The sequence below is a fragment of the Pezoporus flaviventris genome, unplaced genomic scaffold, assembly GCF_033815535.1.
Source record: "Pezoporus flaviventris isolate CSIRO_AGI_PZ_B2104156 unplaced genomic scaffold, CSIRO_AGI_Pfla_v1 ptg000007l, whole genome shotgun sequence".
NCBI lineage: Eukaryota > Metazoa > Chordata > Aves > Psittaciformes > Psittacidae > Pezoporus > Pezoporus flaviventris.
The window spans coordinates 66909624-66922516 of NW_026892555.1; the positions used below are offsets into that span (position 1 = coordinate 66909624).

Genomic DNA, 12893 nt, shown 5'->3' on the forward strand with positions numbered 1-12893 from the left:
TGCCCTTTGGCAAAAAGCTGTCAAACAACTCTGGAATAGCTAAAATCAACAATGATCAGCCTGTTTAGACAGAGCCAGTTGGTATAAGATGTCCCTGGCTAATGAATTTGCCCTTCATGCCCACCAAAAGCATGTTAAAACCAGTTGCCTATTCACATGTCAAGTCTGGAAGAGTTTCTGATTAGAGAAGTTAATCTTTGTTTTGTCAGGTTTTAGCTGACAAGAATTTCCACAGATTCCCTGAGACTGGAAGTCTTTGACAGCTAAAAATTTAGCCCACTTGAAATGTGGGCCATGCAGCTGTCGCTGTGACTCTGTGTGGTGCTTTATACTGATGCCGATTTGGGTCCTTGTTGGAGGACCCTGCAATAAGTTCTCCTTAAATGTAAGAATTTTCTTTGATGCTTCATGGTCCCAAAGAAAATCTGATGGGGAAAGGGTGAGGGGAGGGGGTATTTAAGAAAGGTTTCTAGGTTACAGAGTGAAGGAAACTAGCACAACTATCAGGCAGTACAGGGTGACTGACATGAAACACCTTTTCTTAGATTACAGATTGATTAAATACAAGAAGTTCTTTACTGTGAGGGTGGTGAGGCACTGGAACAGGTTACCCAGAGAAGTAGACATATATTGTTTGTTGCCATCTACTCCCTTTTTTTAATAGCTAAGTTACACTTGTCTTTTTCATCTGACAGTTCTGAACCATCTGTCTAGCAAGGTATGACTGTAAAATAGTTTAAAGCTGGGTATTTTCAGCTGTCTCTTCAAAAAATGTGCACAGTTTGAAGGTCTGTAGAGAAACTGTGATTTGTTAAATTCCAACAGATTAGACCAACTCAGAGAATTTTCTTGTATGAAATCAGTTTCACGTTCTTTATATGGTACCAGATTTTGAAAGAGGAACCGTTTTTTTATCTTCTTTGTTATCTAGGAGGAAGAGACCGTGAAGATCAGAAGTTTCTTATAATAAGGACATTTTTTCTATTAGGGACCACTTTTATTCATCCATATGCAATTCCTGAGGAAAAACCCTTCTATTTTGCCTATACCAGTTATATTAAATGCAGTTATATAGCATTTAATTCGATGCACAGGTACCAAGTTATCATTTCTCAGTTTGACTCCCTAGCTTGTCACACAGTGAAGAGGCAGAATGAAGGAGAACAGGTCATCCCTTACTGTTAGTAGAGGAAAGGCATTAGTCACTTTTATCTCCCCTTTTAGTGTAACATTTCAAAGAAAGTTTTTTGTCAGCAGTTTGCTTTATCGTCTAAGCAGTATGAGCTGCTGGGAAAGCTCATTTAGCGACAAGTTAAATGTTATAATCTCCTGTAAACTGTGTATGTAATATTGCATTTTATGGCCTAGCCATGCCGTACAGAGCTATTCTCTGTGTAACACACATGTTGAACATTAACTAGTATTTGAGTACAGAAGGTGGAGTGTGCTCCTTCTGGTTTCTATTGGGTGTGTGGCAGTCGAAGATAAACATACTGATAGTTAATGCCATAAAGCAAGCAACCAGAAGTAGAGAGATCATAGATCATGATCATTTGATCATAGAGAGATCAAATCAGTTGTTCCTAGTTTTATGTATTTCTCATGTCTTGCTATTTCTTTTTTATTGCTTTGAAGGGTTTTCTCCTCCTTTGAGCAGAGTGAGTTTAAATGCTGTTGTGTTATTGACTGCATATCAGAAAATGTGTTCTGAATACTTTTTAGCAAACTTTGGTTTATAGCAGTTAACTGTACATCTAAAGATGATAGTTTCTTAAGAATTTATTGCTATAAGGAGCTGTTGTATTCTCACTTTCTTTAAGAATGTCTATTACTTGTCTCTTGCCCTCCCAGATCAATCAAGCGGTACCTTACAATGATAAATTAGTGATTGATTTAAGGTATATTGCAGCTTGTTTTAATGGAGCCCCTAATACTGCTCCTGAAATTTGATAAGATTTGACTTCTGTGCTTCTGCTTTCTTAGTATAAAACAAACAAGAGAACAAAAAACCCAAACAAAAACCCACCAAAATCCCTCAAAATTTGATATATACACCTAAGCTTGCTTGGTCTTTTTTGAAAAATAGAGTAAGATTAAACTCTTTATCTTGCCTTTGCTGAAGAAGACAGATTTTAGACAGCTTGGAGTCCTGGACAGCAGTTCTGCATCTTATGATTGATGCTGCTTTTGTGCAGAAGACCAGACTAATGGAACTGAATGCTGTTCAGTTCTTCAGCTGAAATCAATGAATTTTGCTGCATTTTGGGATGAAGTGTGAATGCCTAATATTTTAGAGCTTTCAAAAAAAAAACACCTCAAAGGTGCATGAGGGACAGCAGGCACAAAAGTGTTTCCGGATCTGTACTTTCCTATATAAAATATGCCTGTAGCTTTGGTCTCTTTACTGAGATTTATCATCATCTCATGTATTTTTAGGGGGTTTTGTGCTCAGGAACTTGAAAACTTCCTTCCCTAAGTAACTCAACAGGGTTTGCATGAAAACTTGTTTTGTTATTCCCTCTTAATCCTACCCACCTGTAACCTCCAAGCTTTGCCTCTTATAGTGGTTGAAGTTGAAGCACCGGGTATCTAAATTCTTGACTTAACCTCAGAACAAGTATACAAGCCAATACAGGCTACCTTTAGGATCAGCAAACTTTTCTACTAGTTCTGTAGCCCATGACTGGGGTTAGTTTTGTTTCCATGCCTGTGAGTTTCAGATGGCATGCCAATTAAGAATTGTAGACTTTTTTCTTTTTTCCTTTTTTGTTTCTCTGTTTAAAGGTTGTAAAAGTTATTGCAGGTAGCAACATTACTGAAAGATTCTTATCAAATTCCATTAATTTTCCTCAAAGTGCTGCTCAGGTATTCAAGCTGTCCAGAATTTGTGTTGCAGCTGGAATGGTGGTGTGGCACTGCATGGCTGCAGATTTTGGGCAGATGTCAAGCAAGCTTTTCCTGGAGAATTTGGCTTTCTGAGGTTTAAAATGCCGGCTCTGTAACTTACAGGATATAAGCCTTTCTTTTCTCTCCAGTACTTTTGAGTTACAGTGAGCTTTGACAGTTTTCTTTGAGAGTGAAGTCTAATGCTATTGGAATAGCTGCAGATAGGAACCATGTGTCGCTGTGTCTTTCTTGAAGAAAATAAATGTCAGCACAATTCTTTAGAATAATTAGTAATTCTATTTAGATATTGTTTTCTATTGTGCATCTCCTCTTCCCTATTTGAACTTAAAGAAACCCAGCCAAACAAACAAACCCACACCTACTGACAAAAAAACCTCCAAAACCTTTGTTTTCTGTTACAGAAAAATGCAAAAGGACAGGAGTTGTTTGACCAGATTGTATATCATTTGGACCTTGTGGAAACTGATTACTTTGGCCTACAATTCATGGATGCTTCCCAGGTTACAGTGAGTATAACTTCAGGTTATTTTTGTGTTCTGTGGCAGGTTATGTTGCCTGTTATAAATGTTTCACTGGTGCTGTTGCATGGAGAGATGTAGGCATTAGGGAACATACTGCTGAAACAGCTGATACCATGTTTGGTTCTTGCACATATATCCAAATCCGCTAAATGAGTCATGTGGCACTTTATATGATATGTACATGACATGATTGCACATGGCATGATTGCACATAAGTGAAAAAACAATAATTATGGGTAAAGAAAAATGTTTTATGTTTAGTAGGCTTATGATAGTAAAAAAAGTTTACATCTCTCTTGCAAGCAAGGGTGTCTTGTAACTCTTATCTTTGCTGTTCCATATAGAGATTATTTTACTTTGTAGAGTTTAGTTTCATTTAGTTGTACTTGAAATAGAGAAAATGTTTCCTTCTTTTCCCCTGTCCAGTGACCTCCAGCATCTACAGGTAAAATGAGGAAAAGAAAGGACTGTATTTACAGATGCAGGTAGATAGATATATTAAGAAGATAAGGTTGAAAGACTGCAACCTTGTGGTTAAACTTTATTTCTGTCTACTTAATCTTTTCCTTTCTTCTTATGTGCTGAGGTATTGCTATGACAGCAACCTGGGTTGTGAGCAAAGAATATGCAGACTTGAAAAATAAGCATTTGCTTTTAGGTTATCTGGTCAGTAAATAATTTGTTCCATAAAGCAACAGGTGACAGATGTATTTAGTGCTATTACAACAAGATAGTCACAAAATATAGCCACTATATTGACATCTTGTTGAATGTAGTTAGGTTCTACCTTTATACTCTCAGAATTCTCAGCTTTATTCTCTAGCAAGCTTGGGGCAATGTGATCAGGTCAGATTAGTGTTTTATCAGCTTGCGTGATCATCTGATTTACTAATGACTTTGGACAAGTCTTCTGTTTGTTGTTTAAATATAATGATTTGCCTATTGAGAAAGGGAATCTGTGCTTTTGGGGAAAACAAGTATTACCTATTTAAACATTATCCTAATACCCCAGTTAATTTAAGGGTATGTACTTATCACTGGAAACTGATGTTTGTAGTATGTCCATAATGGGATTGGGGTTTTTAGGTAGATAGTCTATATGTTGCTGATAAAATTTATTACATAAATTGCATCTAATAAAAGACATAGCTAATAGAGCAGAGCTTCCTCAGAATAGCAAAATGGATTATATTATTACTGATTGTCAAATCATTTAAAACTTGATAGTTAGAAGTTACCTAGCAAGGAGTTCCATAATGTTTCGAAAGAAGGGAAGCAGAAAGGGAGAGTGAAGCATTCTTTCCCAGCAAGAAAGAGGGCAGATGAGAAACAGAAGACCTGGATGAGGTAGCAGAGAATGCTCTTTTTCTTCTATATTTGCAAAACTGAAGGGCTCTTTTGAATAGTAAGAGATGAAGCAGAGATGTGAGCAAGTATGTTTTCCATAGGTAGTTGTATTCCTGGTGTTCAGGGCAAAATGTGGAAGTGTTTTAGCTTTCTATGCTATTTCTTTCCTCTTCATGGGATGGGGAGTAAAGCATTGTGTCTACAGTTACAAGAGGGATAAGTGCCATGAACAGCCTCTGGGGGTGCTAAAAAAGCCAGTGATGGTTGGAGAGCTTTAATAGCAGCGTTATGGCTACCTGGATTAAGAGGTGTGTTTAGGGCAGTTCTTCACCTCTGGTGTGAGGCTGAAAACTCTCATTTAGGTTGTGGGTTTGGGTTTTTTTTTGTCTGACTCAAGCTGGTCAGAGAGTAGAGCTTCAAGAGCTTTAAGGCACAGGCTTTTATGTTCCCCAGCACCCTGTGCAAAAAAAGGTTCCGTATTTTAATATCCTTCCTTGGTCTGTTTTGAACTTGTGATCTACTCATTTCATTTGCGTAGCTATTAATGTGTAGCTTCTGTGTGCTTCTGCTTAGTGCCAGCCCAGCCACAAAGTGGACTGGGAGCTTAAAGTTCTGTAAACTCTTTGAGGCTCTGAGCCTTTCTCTTTGATATGTTTTGTTAAGTGCTAAACATATTTAAGCCCCCATTATAAATAAGAGAGGAGAAAATAGTCTTTGAATGGTGGAAATTACTTCTGTGTGCTTCCAGGCCAGCAGCCTTTGAGTGCACTGTTTCCTGCAGTCCTGTAACTTTGTCAGAGATGGGACAAGCAGTGTTGATACTGTGATTTCGAACAAAAAAAAAAATAAAATCATTATTAGAGCTGATCTGTTTCAAAAAAGAAAAAAAACTTTGAACGGCTTCTTTTTAATACCCCCCAAAAAGTTTTTCAGTACAACCAAAATCCATAAAGTTGTGAAAAGCAGGATTTGAGCAGCAAGGCAGAAAATGCTGTAAAGCCTAATTCAGTGAACTCTGCAGCAGAGTGCTCTTTGAAGATATCTATGAATAGAAGAATGTAGACAGTCATCAAGTAGTTATTCTAAAGCAAAGCTTTGTGTACTGTTGTATTTTAAGTTATCTGATATTAACTCCAGAAGTAGAAATACTCTGGGTGACATGGATTGTTAAGTATTATTACTGTGCAGAAGAACTGATCTAGTAGAAAACCTTTATTCATAAGTGCGGTTTAAAAAGCAACACAGATATATTGCCTGCTGATGTTCAGCTTCTTGACTGATCACAATTTATAGGTTATAGTGAGGGATAAAACTGTACTGTAGTCACATTATAATAGCTTTGGAACAACTCTTTTTTTCTAACAGACTCAGACAAAACTGAGACTTGGTTCTGCAGCTGTTCTAGTGGTGGTTCTTTCATTGTTTGCATCATTTTTTTTTTAATTTCTATATTTGTGTATGTTTTATAATATCCATAATATAGTAGTACAGTGAGAACTAGAGTCCTGGATGTTTCAGCAGGTATTGATTGGGTCAAGGCCCTGTAGGAGCTTGTTGCTTCATGACTGCATCTGCTGAATCTGAATTTTCTTTGTCATTTGTCAAGGCTCATTGTCATTCAGATCAAGAGCTTTTCATGTGGCTGCTTTTGATACTGGTGCTGTGACTTCTTAAGGGTGTGAGGGATATGGAAAAATGTGCAACTCAAACCAGTCAGCCTTAGTGTGATATCTGGGAGTCTTTCTGCTTATGTACTGCTTAATATTGTAACAACAAGGGCTCATTAGGCAGAACAAAATAGGACAAGCCTCACTGTTCAATACATAGAATCATAGAAACAGAATAGTTAGGGTTGGAAAGGACCTTAAGATCATCTAGTTCCAACCCCCCTGCCGTGGGCAGGGACACCTCACACTAAATCATATCACCCAAGGCCTCATCCAACCTGGTCTTGAACACTGCCAGGGATGGAGCATTCACAGCCTCGCTGGACATTCCAGTGCCTCACCACCCTAACAGGAAAGAATTTCATCCTTATATCTAATCTAAACTTCCCCTGTTGAAGCTTTAACCCATTACCCCTTGTCCTGTCACTACAGTCTCTAATGAAGAGTCCCTCCCCAGCATCCCTATAGGCCCCCTTCAGATACTGGAAGGCTGCTATGAGGTCTCCACGCAGCCTTCTCTTCTCCAGGCTGAACAGCCCCAACTTCCTCAGCCTGTCTTCATACAGGAGGTGCTCCAGTCCCCTGATCATCCTCGTGGCCCTCCTCTGGACTTGTTCCAACAGTTCCATGTCCTTTTTATGTTGAGGACACCAGAACTGCACACAATACTCCAGGTGAGGTCTCACAAGAGCAGAGTAGAGGGGCAGGATCACCTCCTTTGACCTGCTGGTCACGCTCCTTTTGATGCAGCCCAGGATACGGTTGGCTTTCTGGGCTGCAGGCGCACACTGCCTGCTCATGTTCATTTTCTCATCGACCAACACCCCCAAGTCCTTCTCCACAGGGCTGCTCTGAATCTCTTCTCTGCCCAGCCTGTAGCTGTGCCTGGGATTGCTCCGACCCAGGTGTAGGACCTTGCACTTGGCATGGTTAAACTTCATGAGGTTGGCACCAGCCCACCTCACAAGCGTGTCAAGGTCCCTCTGGATGGCATTCCTTCCCTCCAGCGTATCAACCGAACCACACAGCTTGGTGTCATCAGCAAACTTGCTGAGGGCGCACTCAATCCCACTGTCCATGTCACCGACAAAGATGTTGAACAAGACCGGTCCCAACACCGATCCCTGAGGGACACCACTCGTTACTGGTCTCCAGCTGGACATTGAGCCATTGACCACAACTCTTTGTGTGCAGCCATGCAGCCAGTTCTTTATCCACCGAGTGGTCCACCTATCAAATTGATGTCTCTCCAACTTAGAGACAAGGATGTTGTGTGGGACAGTGTTGAACACTTTACACAAGTCCAGGTAGATGACATCAACTGCTCTACCCCTGTCCATCAGTTCTGTAGCCCCATCATAGAAGGCCACCAAATTGGTCAGGCAGGATTTCCCCTTAGTGAAGCCATGCTGGCTGTCACCAAGCACCTTGTTGATTTTCGTGTGCCTTAGCATGCCATCCAGGAGAATCTGCTCCAAGATTTTGCCAGGCACAGAGGTGAGACTGACTGGTCTATAATTCCCTGGGTCATCCATTTTCCCCTTCTTGAAAATGGGGGTTATATTTCCCTTTTTCCAGTCATCGGGAACTTCACCTGACTGCCATGATTTCTCAAATATGACGGCCAGTGGCTTCACAACTTCATTCACCAGCTCCTTCAGGACCCGCGGATGGATCTCATCAGGACCCATGGACTTGTGCACATTCAGATTTTTAAGATGGTTTTGAACCAGATCCTCTCCTACAGTGGGCCCAAGGTCTTCATTCTCACAGTCCCTGCATCTGCCTTCCAAGACTTGGGTGGTTTTGTCAGAGCCTTTGCCAGTGAAGACCGAGGCAAAGAAGTCATTCAGAACCTCAGCCTCCTCCAAATCCTGTGTAGCCAGTTCTCCCGAGAGCTTCTTGAGGGGGCCTACATTCTCCCTAGTCTGTTTTTTATTTGCTATGTACCTGTAGAATCCCTTCCTGTTATCCTTAATACCCCTAGCCAAGTTTAATTCTAACTGGGCCTTAGCTTTCCTAACCTTGTCCCTAGCTTCCCAGACAAACACCCCTGTACTCTTCCCATGCCACCTGTCCTTGCCTCCACTTATTATAAGCCTCTTTTTTCATTTGAATTTTCCTCAGCAGCTCCTTATCCACCCAAGGAGGTCTCCTGGCCCTCCTGCTGCACTTCCTTCTGGTTGGGATGCAACACTCCTGAGCTTGTAGCAGGTGATCCTTGAATATCAACCAAGAGTCTTGGGCCCCCCTGCCCTCTAGGGCTGTATCCCATGGAACCTTACTAAGCAGGTTCCTGAAGAGGCCAAAGTCTGCTCTTTTGAAGTCCAGGGCAGTGAGCTTGCTGCACGCTCTTCTCACTGTCCTGAGGATCTCAAATTCGAGCATCTCATGATCGCAGCATCCAAGGCTGCCCTGGAGCATCACATTTCCACTGAGCCCTTACCTGTTGGTGAGCACAAGGTCAAGCATGGCACCTCTCCTCGTTGGCTCCTCTATTACTTGCAGAAGGAAGTTGTCTTCTACACAATCGAGGAACCTCCTGGATTGCTTGTGCCGGGCCGTACTGTCCTTCCAACAGATGTCAGGGTGGTTGAAGTCACCCATGGGAACAAGGGCCTGCGAGCGTGAGGCTTTTCCTATCTGTCTATGGAGTGCTTCATCCGCAGGCTCTCCTTGATCAGGCGTTCTGTAACAGATCCCCACAGTAATGCCTCCCATAGCTATATTCCCTTTAATCCTGACCCACAAACTCTCTGTTGACTGCTCATCTGTCCCCAGACAGAGTTCCATACTCTCCAGCCTATCCCTAACATAAAGGGCAACTCCCCCTCCCCACCTGCCAGGCCTGTCTTTTCTAAAGAACCTGTAATCTTCCATTCCAACACTCCAGTCGTAGGAGCCATCCCACCATGTTTCTGTGATGCCTATTATATCACACCCCCGTAGACGTTGAATGTTGGGAGAAAGCGGTACTGGTTAATATTTTGATAATGCAAACTGTTTCCTTTTCTGCTTCTAGTAGAAATACCCAATTTCCCCATGAAAAAAAAACCATGAAATTCATCTGTGATTCTCTTTCCCCTCCCTAAATCTCTCTTGTTCCTCTGGATGATGAGCTTTTTGGGCCTGTGGTTGTTGCAGGACCTGTGTCTGTGGGTTGTAGCCTATAACAACAAATACCTGTCACAGCTGGAGGGTCCCAAGAGCTGTACAGGTAACAATATCCTGTGGTACTCGGTGCTTCAGTTACTAATAGTGGTAGTGATATGAAATGCCAGTTCAGTAACTGGACAGAGGCAATGTGACTGCCTCCACAGCAATGCAGAACATGTGATCAGTGACTGCTTCCAGCTGTGGCTGTCCAAGGATGTATTGCAGTTTAGGAACATGTGGTGAGAGACTCCAATACACCAAGAATTCCCAGAGCATCTCCAGGTTTTCATCTTCCAGTAGCACTTGCTATTTCAGGGGAGGTTGGAGACTATTTCTCTGGCACAGACTTGAGAAGCAGTTGTGCAAGGCAGGTGGTTGCAGTACTGTCTCAGTGATGCTTCTCCACCTCTCTTCTAAGAAGTCAAGTCTTCAGTCTATCCAATACAACAAAGAGCTTTTGCTATTTTCTTTTGTCTTTGTTCATGGCCAGAGCGTAAGCTGAAGTGAGAGGGCTGTGGAGGTTACTTTTGGCAGATGCCAGAATGTGCCCGTGGTGGACAGAGCCAGTTGAAAAAGCTCCAAAAGAGACCCACTGCTGGCTAAAGCTGAGCCCATCAGCAGTGTTGGTGATGCTTCCAGTGACTTAAAAGGGAAAAAACTGCTGTGTAACAGCTGCTGAGAGAAAGCAGTGAGAATACATGAGAGAAGCAGTTCTGCAGACACCAAGGTCAGTTCAGAAGGAGGGGAAGACTTCCAGGCACCGGAGCAGAGATTCCCCCTGTGGTGCAGACCATGGTGAGGCAGGCTGTGCCCCTGCAGCCCATGGAGGTCCATGGAAGAGCAGATACTCCCCTGCAACCATGGAGATGCCTGGTGAAGCAGATATCCCCCTGCAGTCCCTGGAGGACCTCACACCGGAACAGGGTCATGCCCAAAGGAGGCTGTGACCCCATGGGAAGCTTGTGCTGAAGCAGGACCTGTGGCCTCATGGAGAAACAAGCTCATGCTGGAACAGGTTTGCTGCAGGATTTGTGACCCTGCGGGGAACCCACACTGGAGCAGTCTGTTCCTGAAGGACTACACCCCGTGGAAGGGACCCACACTTGTAGCAGCCTGTTCCTGAAAGATTGCACCCATAGAAGGGACCCACACTGGAGCAGTTTATGAAGAACTGCAGCCTGTGGGAAGGATTCACCTTCGAGAAGTTGATGGAGAGCTGTCTACCGTGGGAGAGAGATACTGGAGCAGGGGAGGAGTGTAAGGAGTCCTCCCTTGAGGAGGAGGGAGTGGTAGAAACGATGTGTGATGAACTGATCACAGACCCCATTACTCGGGGGAAGGAGGTGGAACAATTTGCAATGAATTTGAGCCTGGGAAAAAGGGAGGGGTGGAAGGAAAAATAAGATTTGTACTTAGTTCTTGTTACCCTACTCCAATTTGATTGGTAGTGTTAAATTAATTTCCCTGAGTTTAGTGTGTTTTGCCTGTGATGGTAATTGGTCAGAGTGATATGTCTGTCATCATGTTGCTCCCTCGTCCAGTTGAGGAGGGGAATGATAGAGCAGCTTTGGTGGGCATCTGGTGGCCACCCAAAATCAAACCAGCACACCAAAGCAAAAGCTGTCTCTCAGCTTCTTTGCTTGATCTGTTGGTATTCATTGTGTACTACCATGGAGAGTCTGGCTTCATCTTCAGTACACCTTTTGGGTAGGCTTCTTGTCCTCAGGCTGAACACCCCCACCTCCAGATCCCGAGGACCTTAGTGGTGCTGTGAGAGTCTCCTCCTGTCACCCTGGTGCAGCAGCCCAGTGGAACCCAGGTGGTGCTCTTCTCCCCTCTCCCTTGGGGCTCAGCCTGGAATTTGGGAGTACTGTAGTTGTCCATGCTAGTATCACAGAATCTGTTTTTAAATAGTTCCTCCAGCCAGTTCAAAAATGCCTTCCTTTGCCCCAGCACTCTCTTGCTCTCTCTCTGCAGTTGTATTGTGTGTGTAGTAACCCCATGCAGTTGTATTGTGCCCCATCATCCTACTTCCTATTGAAAATACTAGCCAGTATCACCCCTGGTGTTCATTACATCTTCAGCTGTATCTGAGCAATTTATCTAAAAGCAGTTCTTCTCTGCATCTACATTTTCAAGAGGAACATAGCTTTCCAGGAGGGATCAAAGAAACTTAGATGAGTGTAATGAACAATCTCCTCATCGTTTTAAGCTGTGAACTCCTGGGAGCTTATACCATTTCTAAGTATATGCTTGTGTAGTCTCTGAGTTTCTGCATGACCCCAATTCTCATTTGGTTTTCTGCTTCTATCATAATATTATTTAAAAGGTGACCTTCAGGAGAAAAGAGGAAAGGGATTTTTCTCCTTTGTAACTTTATTGCAAACGTCCCAGTCTGTGGTTGGTGGGTAGGGTTTTTATTGACTTTGTTTTGGTGATTCCTTCCTCCCACGCGTTACATACATTTTTATCCTCTCTGCTTTAGAAAGCTGTGTGCCTAATGGCAGACAGCTTGGGAGGGCTCAGGTGCCTGGGAAATCAGACAGCAAGAAGACAGTTGAAGGGATAATTGACTTTCAGTTTTAAAGGTGCCAGCTTTTGTTGAGTACACCTTCTTTTCCAAACCTGAGCATTTAGCACGGTTCTCCCTCCTGTACCTCCAGGTAAGGATTGAGAAAGCATTTAAGCAGTGTTTTTCAGAAAGCAAATGAAACTTCCAGTAAGAATGGGCATTCTCTTACTGAATGAGCGTAAGGAAAACAGTTTATTCAGGACATTCTTCGTGCAGTTTAAACTAGCAAAGCAAACCAACCAAAAAGGGTCAAACACAATTTTTTTCCTTTTCAGGTCACCTTTGAGGGCTCTATAGAACAAGACAAGGATTTTTCATTCTTTTAGGAAGCAAGTAGAGAGACGATGGAATTTGCAAAGCTCAGGTGTGTGAAGGGTTTGTGTCAACCTGTGGTACTCCCCTTTTCAGTCTTCGTTTGGCAGTCACTCTGGTCCTTACGTAGACCAGAAACTATAGTTTATCTGCTGTATCTTGACACAAATACATCTTTCCCTTGCTGTGTGACTATTCTGAGAAAATACTGGTTGCTATCACTTACGGAGGGTTGAGGTACTTAGTTTTTCTCCTTCAGTTAGATAAAGTGAGTGATCAACAGGAGAGCATGCTGAGATACATAACGTGCTTCCACTATTTTAAGAAATCTTTTTTTTAAATGGCGTTTCTCTCATGTGGAATTGATTGGGGTGTGTTTTCAGCACATGAATCCCAACAAGTAACTACTGG

At 42.6% G+C, this 12893-nt stretch overlaps 1 protein-coding gene across 1 annotated transcript in view; it reads left to right on the forward strand.

Annotated features, from left to right (window-relative positions):
- Positions 1–12893, forward strand: part of LOC133267104 (band 4.1-like protein 4B) — an 83186-nt gene that overhangs the window by 47206 nt on the left and 23087 nt on the right. Inside the window, exon 2 of the mRNA XM_061449076.1 lies at positions 3309–3413. Coding sequence (XP_061305060.1) covers positions 3309–3413 — 105 coding nt within the window. The remainder of the gene's footprint in view (positions 1–3308; positions 3414–12893) is intronic.